The sequence below is a fragment of the Thamnophis elegans genome, chromosome 1 (genome assembly GCF_009769535.1).
Source record: "Thamnophis elegans isolate rThaEle1 chromosome 1, rThaEle1.pri, whole genome shotgun sequence".
Taxonomy (NCBI): Eukaryota; Metazoa; Chordata; class Lepidosauria; order Squamata; family Colubridae; genus Thamnophis; species Thamnophis elegans.
In genome coordinates this window covers 179,318,687-179,339,826 of record NC_045541.1, presented here as the reverse complement: position 1 = coordinate 179,339,826, position 21,140 = coordinate 179,318,687, and the positions used below count along the sequence as shown (strand labels likewise).

The following is a 21,140-nucleotide window of genomic DNA, read 5'->3' as shown; positions in this document are numbered from 1 at the left end:
AGAAATATCTGTCTCTACCTAGGATTGAACTCACAGCCTCTTGATTGTGAGGCGAGAGCTCCACCTCTAGGCACTGCACCACTCTATGGGTGGGTGTGTCAAGATCTCAAGGGGGAAAATAGGCCATTGATACTTAAGGTTTTACTGCAATGGTCAGTTGCAGGAAACACGGATAGTCCACTGTTCTGACCCCACTCCATACGGTGAGTCACGCTGACACAAGATTACTGCTAGACGATTTATTCACAGTAAATTAACACACTGACAAGACTTTGGCAGCAACCCAGACTTCCACAGATAAGAAATAACACAAGAGCTTCTCCAGCTTTAGTATAACAGTTGAGTCCTGCAAAAAGACTCTTCCCAAAGTCTCTTCTTATATACGCTCTTGGGAGGAGCCTAATCACAACCACCTGGCCCCAATTATCTCGTAGTTGCTGACAGCGCTTATCTGCCCTTCTTGCGGTGTCAGGGACCAACTCCCTCCTTCCTCCTCTGTCAGTCACCACCCCTCCCTCTCCTCTTACTTCCTCCCCACTGCTCCAGGCCTGACGTCAGGGACCAACCCCCTTTGGCTTTCACCACTGCTCCATGCCTCAGACTCCTCCTGGTGGCCAACTAGCCTTTCTGGTCCCTGCTCGGAGTCGGAACCCTGCCCAGAGCCGACTCATAAAGTCCACATCTTCCAGAGCCAACTCATAGGGTCCCTCACTATCCGAGTCCGTCGGCAGCTCCAACGGCTCCTGCTGGGCCACAACAGTCCACCTTTCATTTAGTGGCCATTCAAAGTTTTCAACGGCATTGAAAAAAAGTGACTTACGACCGCTTTTCAGACTTATGACCGCTGCAGTTTCCCTGTAGTCACGGGACCCAAATTCAGACGCTCGGCAACTGACTCACATTTATGATGGTTGCAGCGTCCCGAGGTCACGTGATCCCCTTTTGCGCCCTTTTGACAAACAAAGTCCATGGGGGGAAGAAGCTGGTAACAACCACGTTACTAACAGAACCGCTGAACAGGGATTCACTGAACAGCTATCAGGTCGTAAAATGAAGCAAAACTAACTTCACAACCGTCTTGCTTTAGCAAGAGACATTTTGGGTTCCACTGACATAAGTTGAGGATTATCTGTATTTGTATATTATCCCAGTCACCTGGCAGTTCTCAACGCCGTAACGGAGGCAGCCCATTATGATCATAAAGGAGATCGGTCGATTTTATAGGGGATTTTTTTTGGGGGGGGGTGTTGTTACATGAACAAGTGCTGCAAATGCGATTTTCATTAAGCGAATGGCACCGTCGTTGCACCAAGTGGTTGTTAAGTGAACCCATTGTTCTCCTGTGCGCCGCTTGGAGAATCCAAGCGGGGGTTTAACCTTTGTCCGATGTCCTTGAGGTGAGTTAGAAAAGTCTTGGCCACGCTCCCTCCAGCTGTTAAGAGTTTTTAAAACTCAGTCCAGCCTTGGAAAGACGTACATAATTTTTCTAAGCAAAACTTATTTGAATTAGTGTATTTATTTTCAGTTTAATTTGTTTCCGTAATTTTTTCTGAATTAATTATGAATTGCTAAGAATTACTTGTAATTGTTTGGCTGCGGTTATGCGTGCTGGTTTCTCCCCAGTCCGCTGGGTTAGAAACCGCCAGAAATTGGGAATGATTAGGCCTGCTTTCCCCAAAAACCAGCACCGACTTTCTGCTTTTTTTTGACAAAAGCGTTGTAAAACACGGTCATGTGACACGGGAAACTTGCAGGTGGCTGTATATATATCGTATGTAGCCATGTTGTAAATAATTCAACATCGTATTCAATATACGATGCACCCATTGTATATCAGACCCGGGTCATAAGTTCCCTTTACAGGTAGGGTCATAACTACGAATAGTCACTAAGCGACCAGTCCCATAAGTTGAGAACTGCTTGGAATAAAGAGCTGAGCGGCTCAGATTTACAATCACTCATTTAGTGACCATTGAAAGTTACGACGACAGTGGAAAAAAGTGGACCGTTTTTTCACATGACGACTGTTGCAGCATCCCCATGGGTCTTAAGATCAAATTCAGGCGCTTGCAACTGACTCGTATTTATGACGGGCCGCAGTGTCCCAGGGTCATGGGATCCCCTTTGTGTGACCTTCCGACATGCCAGTCAACGGGGGAAGCCAAATTCACTTAACAACCTGGTGACTAGCTTAACAGCTGCAGGGATTCGTGAACAACTCTGGCAAGAAAGGTCATCAAATGGGGCGAAACCCACGTAACAAATGTTTCACTTAGTAACAGAAATTCTGGGCTCCCTATTGTGGTTGTAAGTCGAGGACTAAGATACCCCAAATCTGGCTTTTTCTGCATTTCTGGTAAACTTGAACTGAAACATTTCACGTTTCTGGTAAACGGACGGAACAAAAAGATTCCATTATATCTTATGTAATCAGACCTGGTCAGAAATGGGGGACGGAGAAATAACAGAGTGGGAAGGGACCTTGTAGGTCTTCTAGTCCAACCCCCTCCTCAGGCAGGGAACGTGGTGATATCAGTGTACACACACCTTTATACTTGTCCTTCCCAGGTATCTTGATAATATCCATCTCCACCCGGAAGAGGAAGAATACCGGAAAATTAAGATGCAGAACAAAATTTTCCAGGTGAGCTGAACCTTCGGCAACGGGGATCCGTGCACCAGTTCCCTCTGTAAATGTTCTGACCTAGGCTTCCCGAACAGTAAAATCCCACGCTTAGTCCCTCACGTGTTTTTATTTCAACGGCTCTGAATTATGTTCATTCACAACCTGTATGAGTCACAAATAGTTTGTAAAGAGTCCGACAGAAGTCCTGCCAAAGTCTTTCAGGGTAAGGCTGATAAGCACCACCTCTATCTCCCTTGAAACACTGCCGAAGACCTAATTGGCAATTTGCAAGGCAACACAGAACACAGAGTCAAAAACGGAGCTTCAGAATTTAAACTGACCAAAGGAACAAAGTTGCTTCCTGCAAAAGCTCATGTGCCTTTGCCCCTCCTTTATGTCCTATGGGGAGGGGCCAATCATCTCCAAGCCTAACTCCCAAGTTGCCCCTTTTATCTTAACTGTTCTTGCTTTTTGGCAGTTGGCACATGCACGCACTTGGAACAGGCTCCCCCTGTTCCCCTGTCTTTCTAATGTCAGACTCCGGAGGCTCCAGAGGCAGCACATAACTCCAAGATGTCCCTGGTCCCCTCTCTGCCTCCGACACAGAGCCCTCGTCAGAGCCTTCCCCAGACTCCAGGACTGGCCCATGTTCCTCCCCAACCTCCTCCACTGTCTGAATCTGCTGCTAGCTCCACTGGCCACCAGTGGACAAGAACAAGCAGCAACAATACGAAAATCCCGGCCCCTCAGAGGGGCAGGTGGAGCTCTTGGTCTCCTGGTAGAAGTTGGGTTAAAGCTCGGCCAAAAGAAGAATTAGCCTTCATGAATGTCTCCGAATTTTTCTTCACCCCCCCAGGAAGGATTCACTGCCTGGAAGGAGCAGACCAATTTTTCCAGGCGGTCGGGTTCGAAAAGGTTGCCCTGGATGTCGCCGGACAAGGTAAGCCTTCATGTGGACTAGTGTTCCCTAACCCTGATAAAGCCACTTCCGCTGTTGTTCCTGTTCCCTCATCCTCTCCCTTGGGAACATTTTGTTCCCTCTCTCTGCTTTCGTGGTATCTTTTCATCAATAAGCATGGAGTACAGATAACCTTGACTTAACCACCACAAATTCCATTGCTACGCAAGGTGCTTTTAATTGGTCTCTCCACACGTCAATCCTTAGTGACAGTTGCAAACCAGCATCTGGAGTTCCTGCCTCGGATGAGGGCAGCACATCTTCTCCTTCGGTCCTGGCCATGTTTACAGAGGCATGACTGAGAATGTTTTAACAAATTGCATCCCTGTTTGGTGTGGTGGCCGCAGTGGTTGTGATAGAAAGTTCCCTACAGAGAGTGGTGAGGACAGTGGAGAAGATTATAGAAGTTTGCTTCCTGTCATTCAGGATACTGCCTATAAGCATTATGCGCGTAGAGCTGCAAACATTGTTGGAGACCCTGCACACGCACTTCACGGTCTGTTTCTGTTGCTGCCCTCTGGGAGAGGTTTCGAAGTATTCTAGCAGGAATACCTGTCGGTAACAGCTTTATGCCGTCCGTCTGGTAAACTCGCAAGATTGTTTTCTCTCACCATGTACATGTGTACATCCGAACTAGACTGTGTTGTTTCTCATATCAGATAATATATGTGGTATGTGCCAGTGCTGGGTTTCAAAATTTTTTTAGAACCTCTTCTGTAGGTGTGGCCTGCTTTGTGGGGAATGGCTTGCCGGCCAGGTGACCGGATGGGAGTGGCTTGCCAGCCATGTGACTGGGTGGGAGTGGCCACTTGTAAAATGTGGTGAAATTCACTTAACAACGCTCTTGCTTAGCAACCTAAATGTTGGCTCAGAAACTCTGGCATTGAAGTGTGCGAGTCTTAAAGATGTCAAGTTACAAGACCCATCGTACCCCTAACCCCTTAGAAAAAAAAAAACCAGGGGTGTTCAAACTTGACAGCTTTAAGACTTGTGGACTTCAACTCCCAGAATTCCCCCCTCCAGTCATGTTGGCTCAGGAACTCTGGCATTTGAAGCACACAAGTCTTAAAGCTGTCAAGTTACAAGACCCCGCACCCCTAACCCCTTTAGAAAAAACCCCAGGGGTGTTCAAACTTGACAGCTTTAAGACTTGTGGACTTCAACTCCCAGATTCCTCCTCTCGCTCTTCATCTTGAGGATGTGCGGACGGGCCGGGGGGAGGGAGCTGGAACCGGTTCTAAACGGCACGGTAGATTGTGGAACTTCTTCTAGAGAAGAGGTTAGAACTGGCAGGAACCCACCCCTGGTATGTACATAATTTTGTATTTGTTTATTTATTTTGTAATTTTATGTAGTGTGTATTGGGGGTGGGGACCCCTTGAGAGCTGAATGCGACAAATTTGATTTAAGGCATGCCAATTAGTGTACATTCAAAGTGACAATAAAGTTAGAATAAGTCTAGTCTTAATTCTAAATCCATCTAATTATGTCTGATTTTTACGACTTTTTTCTGCCACGGTTAAGCCAATGATCACGGTTGTTATGCCAATCAGGTTGTTATTAAGCGATTTTGCTCCCCCCCCTCCACCCATTGACTTTGCATGTGGCAAGCTGGTTTGGGGAAATTCACGTGACCTTGGGATGCCATAACCGTCACAACTAACACAACCGTTGTGGCACTCATTGTGGTCATGTGATAAAATTCAGAGGCTTAACAATCGGTTCCTATTCATTGGGGAGGGGGTGTCATGTGATCTCCTTTGGCGACCTAACAAAACTCTAGGAGAAAGCCAAGATTCGCTTAACAACGGTGTTGCAAATTTAACGACGGCGGCAATTCCTTTAACAACAGCGGCAAGACAGTGTCGTCAAAGGGCTGTGGGTGCAAAACTCACCTAACGGCTGTCTCAGCCATGGAAATTTGGGGCTCCATTGCCAGGGCGTACATCAAGAAAAACCTCTACATAGCAAGCCAAAAAAAACAACCCCCTTGGGGCCTGTTGACGGCTGGCCCCCTCCAGCCCGAATCAGAGGAGGAGGAGAAGGAGGCTTGGGTCAGGCTCAGAATCGAGGCAACCTGAGAGCTCCAAGGGGGAAGAGGGAGTGGAGCTGGCAGAGGGAGAGAGAAACAGAGGCGGAGCCTGGGCCGTCCGTCAGCCATCAGATGGAGAGTCCATAGCCCCTGGGTCTGGAGGTGGCTGATGAGAAGAAGAGGAACGGCTGGGTCCAGTGCCTGACGTGCATATGCTCAAAAGGCAGAGGAGAGGAGAGCAGTGGAAATATATGGGCCGGTCCTTGGGACGGAAGAGCCACCGCTGTTAGTGAAGCCCCACCCTAGCTCTGGGGATAAAAGGCAGGGGGCGGAGATGAATAGATGGGGCAGAGGAGAGGAGAGCAGTGGAAATCTATGGGCCGGTCCTTGGGACGGAAGAGCCACCGCTGTTAGTGAAGCCCCACCCTAGCTCTGGGGATAAAAGGCAGGGGGCGGAGATGAATAGATGGGGCAGAGGGGAGGAGAGCAGTGGAAATCTATGGGCCGGTCCTTGGGACGGAAGAGCCACTGCTGCTAGGGAAGCCCCACCCTAGCTCTGGGGATAAAAGGCAGGGGGCGGAGCTGAATAGATGGGGCAGAGGAGAGGAGAGCAGTGGAAATCTATGGGCCGGTCCTTGGGATGGAAAATCCACCACTGCTAGGGAAGCCCCACCCTAGCTCTGGGATAAAAGGCAGGGGGCGGAGCTGAATAGATGGGGCAGAGGAAAGGAGAGCAGTGGAAATCTATGGGCCGGTCCTTGGGATAGAAAATCCACCACTGCTAGGGAAGCCCCACCCTAGCTCTGGGATAAAGGCAGGTGGCGGAGATGAATAGATGGGGCAGAGGAGAGGAGAGCAGTGGAAATCTATGGGCCGGTCCTTGGGACGGAAGAGCCACCGCTGTTAGTGAAGCCCCACCCTAGCTCTGGGGATAAAAGGCAGGGGGCGGAGATGAATAGATGGGGCAGAGGAGAGGAGAGCAGTGGAAATCTATGGGCCGGTCCTTGGGACGGAAGAGCCACCGCTGTTAGTGAAGCCCCCCCTAGCTCTGGGGATAAAGGCAGGGTGCGGAGATGAATAGATGGGGCAGAGGAGAGGAGAGCAGTGGAAATCTATAGGCCGGTCCTTGGGACGGAAGAGCCACCGCTGTTAGTGAAGCCCCACCCTAGCTCTGGGGATAAAAGGCAGGGGGCGGAGATGAATAGATGGGGCAGAGGAGAGGAGAGCAGTGGAAATCTATGGGCCGGTCCTTGGGACGGAAGAGCCACCGCTGTTAGTGAAGCCCCACCCTAGCTCTGGGGATAAAAGGCAGGGGGCGGAGATGAATAGATGGGGCAGAGGGGGAGCAGTGGAAATCTATGGGCCGGTCCTTGGGACGGAAGAGCCACTGCTGCTAGGGAAGCCCCACCCTAGCTCTGGGGATAAAAGGCAGGGGGCGGAGCTGAATAGATGGGGCAGAGGAAAGGAGAGCAGTGGAAATCTATGGGCCGGTCCTTGGGATAGAAAATCCACCACTGCTAGGGAAGCCCCACCCTAGCTCTGGGGATAAAGGCAGGGGGCGCTGAATAGATGGGGCAGAGGAAAGGAGAGCAGTGGAAATCTATGGGCCGGTCCTTGGGATAGAAAATCCACCACTGCTAGGGAAGCCCCACCCTAGCTCTGGGATAAAAGGCAGGCGGCGGAGATGAATAGATGGGGCAGAGAGGAGAGCAGTGGAAATCTATGGGCCGGTCCTTGGGACGGAAGAGCCACCGCTGTTAGTGAAGCCCCACCCTAGCTCTGGGGATAAAAGGCAGGGGGCGGAGATGAATAGATGGGGCAGAGGAGAGGAGAGCAGTGGAAATCTATGGGCCGGTCCTTGGGACGGAAGAGCCACCGCTGTTAGTGAAGCCCCACCCTAGCTCTGGGGATAAAAGGCAGGGTGCGGAGATGAATAGATGGGGCAGAGGAGAGGAGAGCAGTGGAAATCTATAGGCCGGTCCTTGGGACGGAAGAGCCACCGCTGTTAGTGAAGCCCCACCCTAGCTCTGGGGATAAAAGGCAGGGGGCAGAGATGAATGGTGTGCAGAGAACAGAGGGGAGAGAAGAGCAGTGGAAATCTATGGGCCGGTCCTTGGATGGAAGAGCCGATGCTGCTAGCAGAGCCCCACCCTAGCTCTGGGGTATAAAAGGCAGGGGGAAGAGATGAATAGGTGGCAGAAGACAGAGGGGAGAGAAGAGCAGTGGAAATCTATGGGCCGGTTCCTTGGGATGGAAGAGCCGATGCTGTTAGCGAGCCCCACCCTAGCTCTGGGTAAAAGGCAGGGGGCAGAGATGAATAGATGTGCAGAAGACAGAGGGAGAGGAAGTAGCAGTGGAAATCTATGGGCCGGTCCTTGGGATGGAAGAGCCAATGCTGTTAGCAGAGCCCCACCCACCCTAGCCTGGGGATAAAAGGCAGGGGGAAGAGATGAATAGATGTGCAGAAGACAGAGGGGAGAGGAGAGCAGTGGAAATCTATGGGCCGGTCCTTGGGGTGGAAGAGCCAGTGCTGCTAGCAGAGCCCCACCCTAGCTCTGGGGATAAAAGACAGGGGGCGGAGATGAATAGATGGGGCAGAGGAAAGGAGAACAGTGGAAATCTATGGGCCGGTCCTTGGGACGGAAGAGCCACCGCTGTTAGTGAAGCCCCACCCTAGCTCTGGGGATAAAAGGCAGGGGGCGGAGATGAATAGATGGGGCAGAGGAGAGGAGAGCAGTGGAAATCTATGGGCCGGTCCTTGGGATGGAAGAGCCACCGCTGTTAGTGAAGCCCCACCCTAGCTCTGGAGATAAAAGGCAGGAGGCAGAACTGAATAGATGGGGCACACAGCTATTCATCTCCCAACCGGACATACTTGTTAGCCTGCGGTGAGAGAGAATCCTTTTTGCCGGGGCTGCCGGCACTCCAAAGAATGGCATCTTTTGAGTTCCCTTCAGAGGGTTCGTTGTGTTTGAGGAGCTGGGTCAGAGCATTTTTTTCTTCTTCCAGAAGAGGCCACGGAGGACTTCTACGTCTTGAAGGACGAAGCCTTGGAGAAGCTGGAGGACCTGAAGGAGCACAAAGAAGCTGCTGAACGGGGAGCCAGTGAGGGCGAAGCTGGATCGCCAGCTCCAAATTTTCAAGCCTTCCCCCGAAGCGTCTCACTTCGAGCTGCCGAGCGACTTCTTCAACCTCACCGCGGAGGAGCTGAGGCGGGAGCAGAGGCTGCGGTGAGTGAGGGACCCCGGTGGGATGTAAACCCAGGCTTTCCCGCCACGCCATTTTCCTGGCTTGGCCTGGGGCTTTTTTTCCCCCCCCCTTCTTTTTAATAGATATCTTTGACTTACGAAAGCCCGTTTAGCAACCGTTCAAAGTTTACAACGGGGCTGGAGAAAGTGATTTGTTTGCATGGGGTCCTCGGCTTGACGACAGTTCATTTAGCGGCCATTCATTCAAAGTTGCAACGGCAGTGGAGAAAGTGATTTATTATTTATTTATTAGTTAAAAGTATTTCTTAATAAAAAGTGATTAACGAGGACAATTAACGAGTGAAACAGCTTGCCATCGGAAGTTTGGTTGCTTCATCAGATTGTTGGGAGCCAAAGGCTTTCTCTGACTTTGCAAACTGCTTAGGGCTGTAAAACACTCTGGAGAGGTGTATTATGTCTAAGTGCTATTGCTATCATCTATCTATCTATCCACCCACCCACCCACCCACCCACCCACCCACCCACCCACCCACCCATCTATCTATCTATCTATCTATCTACTATCTATCTATCTATCTATCCATCCATCCATCCATCTAATCCATCTATCTTCTTTCTATCTATCGATCTTCTACCTACCTACCTACCTACCTACCTACCTACCTACCTACCTACCTACCTACCTACCTACTATCTATCTATCTATCTATCTATCTATCTATCTATCTATATCTTTCATCTACCTTCTATCTATCATCCATCCATCCATCCATCCATCCATCCATCCATCTTCTTTCTATCTATCGATCTTCTACCTACCTACCTACCTACCTACCTACCTACCTACCTACCTACCTACCTATCTATCTATCTATCTATCTATCTATCTATCTATCTATCTATCTATCTATCATCTATCTACCTATTTTCTACCTACTGTATTTTTCAAAGTATAAGACGCACCTTTTTTCCTCAAAAAAAGGCTGAAAATCTTATACACGGAATACAGCATTTTTTGCCTCCCAAAGCCCCGCCCCTTCACCAAAATGGCCGTGCATAGCCTTATGAAGGCTTTCAGAGTGCTCATGGGGGCTGGGGAGGGCAGAAATGAGCCAAAACGGCCCGTTCCCCCCCCCCCCCGCAGCACTCTATAAGCCTCCATAAGGCTATGCATGCAATTTTTTTGACAAAAAATAGCCTGTTTTTCACGAAAAATGGGCCGTTTGTGCTCGTTTTTGCCCCTTTAGGAGCACTCTGCAAGCCCCCCCCAAGGCTATTCATGCCTTTAAAAAAAACGGGCCCATTTTCATGAAAACGGACCGTTTTGGGAGATGTGCAGAGTGCAAAAACTTTTTTTTCCTTTGGAAAGCTCTTTAACTGATTGATGAGAATTACATTGATCAGGTGTACTCTGGTGTGTTTTATACTCCGAAAAATACAGTATCTATCTATCTATCTATCGAGCTATCTATCTATCTATCTACTATCTATCGATCTATCTATCTATCTATCTATCTATCTATCTACCCTATACCTATACCTATACTATACTACCTACCTACACTACCTACCTACCTACCTACCACACACACACACACACACACACCACACACACACACACACACACACATATATATCTAATATATATATAGATATATATGATGTTTTTACAACCCCTGGTAAGCCCCAATTATGGGAGGAAGCTAACTGCTTCCATCATCTGTCCAATCGGCTCGTCACAAAGGTCCATCACGACAGAAACCCAATATTTTTACTGTTGCCTTTGTTATATTTGTGTTTTTTATTTGTGCTGATCTATACTAGTCTCACTTTATTTATTTATCAGCACAAATAAAACACACACACACACACCACACACACACACACACACACACATAATCTATCTATTCTAGGAGTTGAAGTCCACAAGTCTTAAAGTTGCCAAGTTGGAGACCCCTGACTTAAGGGACCAGTCATAAGTTGAGGACTCTCCTTTCTGCTTTTAACCCTCTTCTCTTGTCTCTGAAGGACAGACGCAGTTGAGAAGGCTTCCATGCTGAGGACAAAAGCCATGCGGGAGAAGGAGGAGCAGCGGGAGCTGAAACGATACAACTACACCCTCCTGCGCATTCGCTTCCCTGATGGTTACATCCTGCAAGGTAATGGGGGGGGGGGGCTGGCGGTTGGCCGTGCAAGCAAGGTAGTCCTTGACTTAGGAGCACAATTGAGCCAGTGAATTTTTGCCATTTTGACCTTTCTTGTCATAGTTGTTAAGTGAATCGCTGCAGTTGTTAAGTTGGTAATACGGTTGCTAAGTGAGTCCAGCTTTTCCCCCATTGACTTGGCTTGTCCAAAAGGCACAAAACGGGATCACATGACCGTCATAAATGTGAATCGGGCCAAGGGTTTTGATCACGTGACCATGGGGATGCTGCAACCGCCGTAAGTATGGAAACAGATTGTTGAAGTTCCCAGAAGATGACCTAATAATTTATGAGCCTCGAGACAAAGTTCAAAGAAATCCATTCATTAATTAGGATCAACATTCTGGCCTGTACTCCTGCGGAGCCAAAACTGATTTACACTTAATGGTGTCTGAACTTTACCTCTGTGTCCCCTCCCATTTGCCTTGGTCATAACTCACATTCACCAACAAGATGCTACGGCAGGTTACGGACATGCCAGTTACAAAAATATGAGATCTGACTCTAGGCAAAGGTATGCATGGAATTCTCCTCCCTTCTCTAGGCCACTTAATGGTAGTCATGGTAACACTTTACAAGTTGACACAGACCCTAAGTGGTTTTTTCCCCCAGTGCCGTTGTATCTTTGAACGGTCACTAAATGAATGGTTGTAAGAGGACTACCATAAAATATAATGTAGTCCTCAACTTAACAACCGCAATTGAGCCCAAAAGTCTGTTGCTAAATGAGACAGTTGTTAAGTGCCCCATTTACGACCTTCCTTCCATGGTTGTTAAGTGAATCACTGCCATTGTTGACTCGGGTCGCAAAATATGAGCCCGGGGACAGTGCGACTGTCACAAATGTGTGTCAGTTGCCAAGCCTCGTTGATCCGGGGATGTAGCAATAGTCGTAAGTGTGAAATACGGTCGTAAGTCTCTTTTTTCCCCCCAATGCTGTTATAACTTCCAATGGTCATCAAATAAATAGTTGTAAGTCAAGTATTGCCTGCAGTGAACGAAGGCTTAACGCCTGCAGTCAGATGTTCGATCCACCCAGCCTGGGAGCACCTAAGGAATTCTGGGAGTTGAAGTCCACAAGTCTTTAAAGCTGCCAGGTTTGGAGGCGCCAATCCTGAAGAGCCACCGCTGGTCTCTAACAGTCTCGTCTCATGATGGTGAACCTATGGCACGAGCGCCAGAGGTGGCATACAGAGCGGTCTCTCTGGGCATCTACGCCGTTGCCAGCTGCTCCTCTGGTTTCCAGTACGCCCATGCACACCGTCCAGCTGGTCTCCACACGCACCGGAAAACCCAAAGACCAGCTGGCCGGTGCGGGCATGCCTGTTTTTTTGGTTGGTTTTCAGGCCATTTTTGGCCCTCAAACACTCGAAAAACAGCCGAAAAACAGGCCATTTTTCGGGAACTGCCCAAAAAACAGCCAAAATTGCCCCCAAACAGGTATATGCTGCCAGCCAGCTGGTCTTTGCCATGGTGCAGAAACGTTTCCCCATCACTGGTCTCGTCTCTATTTACAAGTGATCCTCGACTTACCACTGTAATTTAAGTCAGAATGACTTTTTTTAATTGAAAATTTTAAAAAAAAGCTTTTACAAATATTTACCTCCCCTCCCCACCCAAACCCAACCCCCCCCATTCCAGATTTCCAGAAGAAATACAGGTATAAATCTTTAACAAGCATATTCTAAAATAAACTTAAAGAAAGTTAGTATCATCTTTCATTTGAGCTTTAACTCCTCTTTTGTTAGGCTAACTCTAACGATTATATCGTTCCTCGCTTTTCAGTCATAAACTATCCGGAATTTCTTAGTCCCGTATTTATTTTGAGTATAGTCATCCATCTTCTCCACTCCAGTTTATATCTCTCATTGGGAATGGTCCTTAAGATGTGCTGATATTTTAGCCATCTCTGCTAAGTTTGTTACTTTTAACGTCCATTCTTGAATAGTAGGCAAATCTTCCTTCTTCCAGTATTGCGCCACCAGCAGTCTTGCTGCCGTTATTAAGTACAAAATCAAGTTAGTCTCTATAACAGTACAATCAGTAGTTATACCTAACAAGAATAACGGAGGAGTAAACTCTTTTTAAAAATATTTTGCATAATCCACCATATTTTTATCCAGAATGCTTTAACCTTTTTACAAGTCCACTATATATGGTAATATGTAGCATCAACACAATCACATCTCCAGCATTTAGGTTGTAAATTCGGATACATGACTGTTGTTAAAGTCATGGCAATTATTAAGCAACTTGTCACGGGACTGTGCCTAATTTTCTGAGGGTTTCTTCCCCCTTCCCCCCCCCCTAATTCCTAGGGCAACATTAACAGATGCTGCGTCCGTTCAGTGAACACCGCCATCATGGCTCCTCTCTGCGCTACAAGAGGCAGCTGAAAATTCATATTTTTCCCCCCTTCCTCCTGTTCCCGCAGGGACCTTCTACGCCCGGGAGCCCGTTTCAGCCCTGTTCCACTTTGTGCGGGAGACTCTGCAGAATGACTGGCTGCCGTTTGAGCTGCTGGCCCCCGGGGGCCACAAACTGACCGATGAGAACTTGGCGCTCAACGAAAGCGGGCTGGTAAGGATCCGATTCCTTTAGAGCAGGGGTCAGCAATCTGCAGCTCTGGAGCCGCATGTGGCTCTTTCATCCCTCTGCTGCGGCTCCCTGTCGCCGGTGAGCTCCACAATTTGATAGGGCTTTTGGTTAGGACAGGTAGAGGAAAAAGGGCGCCATGCTAGGAGGAGATTCTATGGTGGGGGAACTGGACTTCCAGTCAGCAGAGTAAAAAAGACGCCGTGCTAGGAGGAGACTCTGTGGTGGGGAAACCGGACTTCTGGTCAGCAGAGGAAAAAAGACGCCATGCTAGGAGGAGACTCTGTGATGGGGGAACTGGACTTCTGGTCAGCAGAATAAAAAAGATGCCGTGCTAGGAGAAGACTCTGTGGTGGGGGAACCGGACTTCTGGTCAGCAGAGGAAAAAAACGCCATGCTAGGAGGAGACACTATGATGGGGGAACTGGACTTCTGGTCAGCAGAATAAAAAAGACGCCGTGCTAGGAGAAGACTCTGTGGTGGGGGAACCGGACTTCTGGTCAGCAGAGGAAAAAAGACGCCGTGCTACGAGGAGACTCTGTGGTGGGGAAACCGGACTTCTGGTCAGCAGAGGAAAAAAGACGCCGTGCTAGGAGGAGAGTCTATGGTGGTGGTGGGGGGACCAGACTTCCGGTTGGCTCCAGAATTGAACGTGGGGCTTCCGGTTAGGACCTTTGTGGCTCGTTGAGTGTTAAGGTTGCCGACCTCTGCTTTAGAGAGGAGAGAGTAGTAGTAACACTTCAGTTTTGCTTGAAGTTCTGAGAATTTATTGAACACGGCGGCTGCCATCTCCCTCTCAAGTTGGGGCTGTTTACCTTGCAGGCAGTCCTCAACTTACAACTGTTCCTTTTAGTGACCCAAAGCTCTCCCTTGTTCTTTCATTGAGAAGTTGGAGCTGTGTTTTCTCAGGGTGATTTCTGCCCCACGTTCCTTCACTGTTGAACACAGGTGTAAATAGGTGTATAGGTATCCTGACCTAGGCTTCCTGAGACAGTAAAAAGCACACGCTTAGTCCCCAAAAACCCTCTCTTTATTTCAACGGCTGTGAATTATGTTCATTCACAGCCTGTAATGAGTCACAAATAGTTTGTAAAGAGTCCGACAGAAGTCTGCCGAAGTTTTTCAGGGTAAGGCTGATAAGCACCCACCTTTATCTCCCTTGAAACACTGCCAAAGATCTAATTGGCAATTAGCTTGCAAGGCCACATGGAGCACAGAGTCAAAACGAAGCTTCAGAATTTAAACCGACCAGCATTTGTGACCTTTCTTGCCACAGTCGTAAGTTGAGGATTTACCTGCATCTGCATTGGTTCTATGCTGGTGCTATGTCCCTTCACTGCTGAACGCAGGCGTTGGTAGGTGTGTAGGTAATCCTACGACCACAAGGAAGCCCAAAATGTCCATGGCTAAGCAAACATTGAGGTTTGCTCCATTTATGACCTTTCTTGCCACGTCGTAAGTCAAGGATTACTTATATCTTCATCAGTTCAATGCTGGTGTCTTGAAAACCCTTGCTAAATTTTCTTTTTTTTTCCCCTCTCCCTTTCTTTCTCCTTCCTTTCTTCCTCCTTCCTAACCCTTGCTTTCTTCCTTCTTCCTCCCCACTTTTATTCATTTTCTTCTTTCTCCTTCCTTCTTTCCTCCCTCCCTCCTTCCTTCGCTCGCTCTCTTCCTATTTTTTCTTTATTTTCCTTCCTTCCTTTTCTGTCTTTTCTCCTCCTCCTCCCCCTCTTCTTTTCTTCTTCCTCCTCCCAGGTGCCCTCGGCGCTTCTGACCTTCATTTGGGACGCCGAGGGTCATGGAGGACATCCGAGCCTCCCGGAGCGAGCACATGGGAAGCGTGCTGAAGCCCGACCTGCTGCTCACGGTGCAGATGCTCTGAAAATAAAGGCGCGATGGGGTTGGATCCGGTTCCGTCCTGTGTGGTCCCCGACTCTTCCGAAGCCAGCCTCTTGACTTTCCCTGCTTCCTGCCCACTAGAGCCACAGACGTGACTTTTTCCCAGCTGGCAAGAGGGGCAGCTGCCAGCAGAGCATCTCAATTCAGCTTCCCCAGCCCCACCCCTTGAGCTTGGCACGTGGAGCTGTCAATCATGGGAGGATATTTTTCCAAGCGTTGCTTCTTCTATTTTTTTTTGTTTTAAGTTTCATCGGTCCCTGTTTTTACTGATCTTTTTCTCGCTTTGAAGCACCTTTGGGGTGGGAAAAGATCAACGCCGCCAGGCTGGGCAAGCGGGAAGAGGTCTGCCAAAAACAGATTTCCCCGGTTCCTTCCGGCCACTGTTGCTTCAACGAACACTTTGTTCCCCGGGGATACACGGCCCGCAGGAGGTCCCGAATCACGTCGAATTGTTATTATTATTATTATTATTATTTTAGGTCGTAGATAAGTTAAGCTTTATGGGGAGATGAAGGAGCGTACGCATATACACTACTGTAGCCGCTGGCCGTGTGGCTGCTGCTAAGTTGTAGGTTATGGGAAAGACTTCTGAAGAATCCGATCCCATGGTTTATTTTATTTTATTATTCCAGTACTTTTAACGGAAGCCGTTTCGGGGAAGGAATTGTTGCAAGAAATGCACCTTTATAAAAATGCCATATTTGGGGGGATGGGACGCCTCAGGGGGTGTGAGATGATCCCTCCTCGGGGCAGCGTATCTGTTTTGAATCTCTCTGCCCCACTTTTGTGGACTTGCTAAGTTTCTGCCTGCCTCCTCTGTTCGTTTTTTCGGGAGGAACGAGAAATGCTGCTTTACATTTTTTTGCTTGATGTTACTGGAGAGGGCAGGGCAAGCAAGATAAAAACGTGGAGCCACAGAGCCCCCACCCCATTTTTGCAGTCTGGGGTTAACCATTTTTGGTTTTGTAGGTGTCTCCGCTCTCAACTGAGGTGACAGCGGGGAGCTAAAATGCCACTGTTAACAATGTACAAAAGATACGCTTCAAAAGGGGGGGGTTATTCCCCCCCCTCTTATCGTCCCATGTTTTGTGGAATCTCTTTACATTGGAAGCAGGAGTCTGAAAAACCCACTGAAATGTCACTTTTCTTTCCACCTCCCCACCCCTCCTAAAACAAAATTCCGTATTTTTATTTTTCTTCCAGGAAGGCTCTGGATTTAAGTGATGTATCTCTTCCCCACTCCCCCCAAGCAGATTCATAACCAAAGTGTGAGGTATAAAAACTGTACCATGAATCCTGTTTTGATTATGTTTAAAAGAAAGGCAGCTGTTTAAAATGTTTGCTTGGTTCTGTGTTTGGGGAGGGGTGATTAATTATCTAATGGCCATAGGGACTAGCCCCTAGGAGGTGGATCAGATACTGCATGGGCCAAAAGAGTTGCAGAAACACACACACACACACACTCCTGGAATAGAGACTCAGCTTCTTTTAATAGCATAGGGCTGGTGCGTCTGGTATGCCGGAAGTCTTAACGATTGGCCCTTTCTGAGTCCCCTTCGGGGAAAAGGGCGGCATAGAAATTTAATAAATCTAATCTAAATCTAATCTAGCAGCATCTTTACAAGGTAGTTCTTGATCTGAATTCCTGGAGCGGCCTAAATCATAAGCTGGATCGGCAGGGCTGGCTGGGGAATTCTGGGAGTTGAAGTCCACAGGTCTGCAAAGTTGTCAAGATTGGGAAACATTGGCTAAAGTTCTCGTCTTGAAATCTCAATGTAGTACATTGCTGGGTGGGGAATTCTGGGATCTGAAGTTCACAATTCTTCAAGGGGCCAAGTTCAAAAAGCTGGATGAATTAACGCTGCGAAACATGTAAGAGCAGGGGTGTCAATCACAAGGCCTGTGGGCTGATCCCGGCCCACGATGTGGTTGGATCCAGCCTGCAGGGCTATCCCGGAAAATTTAAGGGGCCGCCTTGCATCACTTCGACCCAGTCTACCCAATGCAAAGAGGAAACATGCCAGCTGTTTGGGGAGTGGCATCAAGCTGGCCATGGCCTCCCAGTGGGCCATGCCCAGTGAGGGGCATCAGGCTGTCCACACCTACTCAGCCAGCCACGCCCAGCTGTCCTCCCCTGAGGTCAACCACGGCCCTGATGCAGCCCTCAATGAAATTGAGTTTGACACCCCTGATATAGAGCTTCCTGAACAAAACTTAAGGAAACCATGTTTGTCAGTGAATTACACCACTTTGCTCCCTTGGAGGGAGGGATGCAGTGGAAGGTGCTTGTTGAGAAGCCCAGAAGGAACAGGATTGGGGCTTTTAGAGGGGACATAAAGAACATGGGGGGGGGGGGAAGCAGTGGGACGTTTGCAGAACACACAGCAACCGTGAAGGAGAAAACAAACCCATAAGGTTCGCTTGGAAAGACGAGCGAGAACTCAGAAAAAAAGTGAAATGCAGAGATCTCTTGTCAACAGAAGGGAATATTTGTAGCTCGGAGTTGAACTGTGAGGTCCTTGGTGTTCTCCTGCAGACATTTCGTGATCCAACTAGGTAATATCCTCAGTGCTAGGGGTGTGGAGGAAAAGGGAAGGAGGAGGAGGGCTGGGTCCTTGGCGCTCACTGAGCTTGGTTGATTTCTTGCAAACATTTCATTACCTAACTGGGTAACGGCATCAGTGCTAGAAGGGTTTGCTCTCTGTTTATATACAACCGCTGGCATGACCAACTCAGACCAACAAACTTAACAATATACACTGCAGCGTAATGAAGGAACCACCAAGAACGCTCCCACCAACACTGAGGGGACCAGCAACCTGTTTATAAACAGTCAGCAAACCCCACACACCCTTGAAGCACTGATGATGTTACCTAGTTGGGTCATGAAACATCAAGAAAACAGCCAGCAGCACAGACACCTCTCTCTTAGATTTTGTGTGAGCAGCGATAATAAAACCCAATTAAACGCTTTCAAATTCAGGTGGAAAAATAAATCGCAGCACCACCTTACAGAGCCCCTCAAAAATTCAATAATGCTTTTATTAGAAGAGATTATATGCCCTGTGTTTTGTTCACCTACACCCCCCCCCCACTTCCCCCTCTAAAAAATAAATGTCTTGAGGTTCCACCAGAGTTTGGAGCCGAACAAAGTGCTGTCTTCTCTTTACAAGGAACACAGTATGTTCAAGTATCTCGTACAAAAAAAGGATACACAAGGGGGTTTTACAATAAGCTAAAAGAATTCTACATACGTACAAAAGGGATGGGTGGGTGGGGGGAAGAATAGGGATGTGTGTATCAAAAGGCGTTGGGGAAGTTGCTGGCGGCAGCGGCAGCTGCTTCTGCTTCGGAGGTCCTCTGTTCGGATGCTGCAAAGACACAACAGTTTCACTTTTTAAAAAAAACGGCTCCCCATTTCTGTAAGACAGAATATTGAAAGCAGTTTCTGAAAAGGTGAAAAAGTTCCATCTTTTGAACGTAACTGAAACTAAACTTTTATTTCTTGTTTATTTCCAATTTTCTGTACTGCCTTGAGTGACTCTGGATTCCTGGTGACCGCCTGGACTAATCAGTATCCAGGCTTCTTGCCAGATTTGAGCAAGTCGTTTTGCCCTGGCCTGCTTTATGGGGCTGAGAGAGAGGGACTGGCCCAAGGACAGCTGATTGGGGCTTCATCCTGTGAGCTTTCGACCACCACACGAAACTGACATTGCTGGTTTAATACAAGTTACTGTTCTGGGACTGGCACAGGGTCTCAACTAGTTTGGGTTAGAGGTCTTTCTCAACTTAGTTGGGTCTGATGAAATTCCCTACATGCAACACTGGTGTTTAAATCAGCTTCGTTTCCCTCCCTCTGGCTGTGGGACTTTGAACAAGCAAGGATTTACCGGAATTAGCCAGCTTGGCGTGGCTTGGCTGAACGTCTATGATGATGCATTCGTCGTCATCTTCTTCCTCGGTGTCTGCCTGAAATCCATCCATCTCTGTCATTTCCGCCTTGAACAAAAGAGAGAGGCATGTCAAATGTTGGGTGTCAGCCCTCCCTCCCTCCCTCCCAACTTGCGAAAGAAAGACTCTCGGATCCATTGTTAGGGAAAATACACTCTACTAAAGCCAAGTGGTTACAGTGAAGCAAAGCCGGATCTGAATTTTTCGCACCCAAATTAAATTGCGAAATTGGGCCCGGTCCTACGATGACCCATTCGATGACTGCCATGACTTTACAGCCGTAATTATGGTCATAACTTTGAGAACGCTCGGTAACTACTTCGCAATCCCCATTGGTCATAACAAATAAAATAGTGAGCCAAGAGAGGAGACTCGTGCGGAAGGCTCCTGCGTGGGGTTTTCTTGTAAGAGGAGTGGCTCCTCTTAATGATCATTGCAATAAATAAGGATGGCAAAGCTGGCTCAGTCCACACAATGACTAGCTTTGCAACCTTAATTACCACAGGCTCAATTATGGTCATAAGTCCAGGACTACCTATATCCTATGCAGAGGGGTTGCTTCCAGTTCGGCTAAACCGGTAGTGGTGATTTGGCCTGGCAGCAACCCAGATTGGCCATGCCCCTGAACCAGTTCTCTGGTCTCGTCTGCCCTTGCCGGCATGTTTCTGCTCATACACAGAACAATTTACAGTCAACTCTGCATGCGCGAGCAATGCGCGGTGGGCACCCAGCGAACCGGTACCAACCGGTACAGGAACCCACCCCTGATCCTACGTGAATTAAGACACAGCTTCTTGGATCTGAGCGTCAGCCCCACAGTCGGTAAACAAAATGTGAAGCAAAGAACGAGGGTGGCATAGCTTGCTAACGGCCAGCAAGGAGGAAATTACTAACTTGGGTACAGACGCTCGTCCTTACCTGCTCGGTCCCCGGAGGTCTCCTCATGAACTTGGTTATTGACATGCTTTGCGTTGACTTCCGTTTTGCAGAGACTGGGGGGGTCTGGGTTGCCGCCCCGCCTTGCAAACTGCCCGCTTCTTCCTTGGCCACGGATGGAAGCTGGGTAATGTAGTTCCACTGGCAAGGCACGGGCAGGTGCTCCTGGCCAAAGTTCTTCAGGACCTCGGATTGCACGTACCAACACATCCGGTACTCGGGCCTCTTCTCGTAGACGGAGTTCTCGGAGATGATCCTCTTCAGCCTGGCCTTGGAAGGGACGACGTTCTCGCAGGCCGGAGATTGGCCTTGAGAGACCTTGGGGCTGGCCTCTCCACTGCCCAGGGGGGAGACCGGGCTGCTGGGATCCGACAGCAACGCCAAGCGGCAACATTCTTGGAACTCCTGAATGATGACTTTGCTTCCGTTCACGTTGCCGTGAAGTAGCGGAAGCAGCTGGGCCAGAACTGCAAAGGGGCGAAAAGCAGAATCTTAGTTACGCCGAGGATATCCCTGGCTGCTGGAGCAAAAGAAGTCACAGAAGGGACCTTTGAGGTCTTCTAGTCCACCCCCCTGCTCAAGCAGGAGATCCTATATCATTTCAGACAAGTGGCAAGCAAACAAAGGGGAAGTTAGAGTCACTTAATAACCCTGTCCCTAACAACTGCAGTGATCCACTTAACAACTGTGTCCACAAAGGATGTAAAATAGGGCAGAATTCACCTAACAA

At 48.5% G+C, this 21,140-nt stretch overlaps 2 protein-coding genes across 2 annotated transcripts in view; one reads left to right on the top strand and one right to left on the bottom strand.

Moving 5' to 3' along the window:
- The window catches only part of UBXN6 (UBX domain protein 6), a 32,231-nt gene extending 16,631 nt beyond the window's left edge, over positions 1 to 15,600 (top strand). The window contains 9 exon segments of the mRNA XM_032231377.1: positions 2,569 to 2,644; positions 3,483 to 3,566; positions 8,626 to 8,631; positions 8,634 to 8,701; positions 8,703 to 8,846; positions 10,854 to 10,984; positions 13,464 to 13,609; positions 15,380 to 15,418; positions 15,420 to 15,600. Of these exon segments, the coding sequence (XP_032087268.1) occupies positions 2,569 to 2,644; positions 3,483 to 3,566; positions 8,626 to 8,631; positions 8,634 to 8,701; positions 8,703 to 8,846; positions 10,854 to 10,984; positions 13,464 to 13,609; positions 15,380 to 15,418; positions 15,420 to 15,506 (781 nt within the window). The 3' untranslated portion in view covers positions 15,507 to 15,600.
- Positions 15,601 to 18,180: 2,580 nt separating this feature from the next.
- Positions 18,181 to 21,140, bottom strand: part of CHAF1A (chromatin assembly factor 1 subunit A) — a 37,148-nt gene continuing 34,188 nt past the window's right edge. The window contains exons 13-15 of the mRNA XM_032231256.1: positions 20,393 to 20,877; positions 19,414 to 19,522; positions 18,181 to 18,894 (exon numbers count right to left, since the gene is read on the bottom strand). Coding sequence (XP_032087147.1) covers positions 18,824 to 18,894; positions 19,414 to 19,522; positions 20,393 to 20,877 — 665 coding nt within the window. The 3' untranslated portion in view covers positions 18,181 to 18,823. The remainder of the gene's footprint in view (positions 18,895 to 19,413; positions 19,523 to 20,392; positions 20,878 to 21,140) is intronic.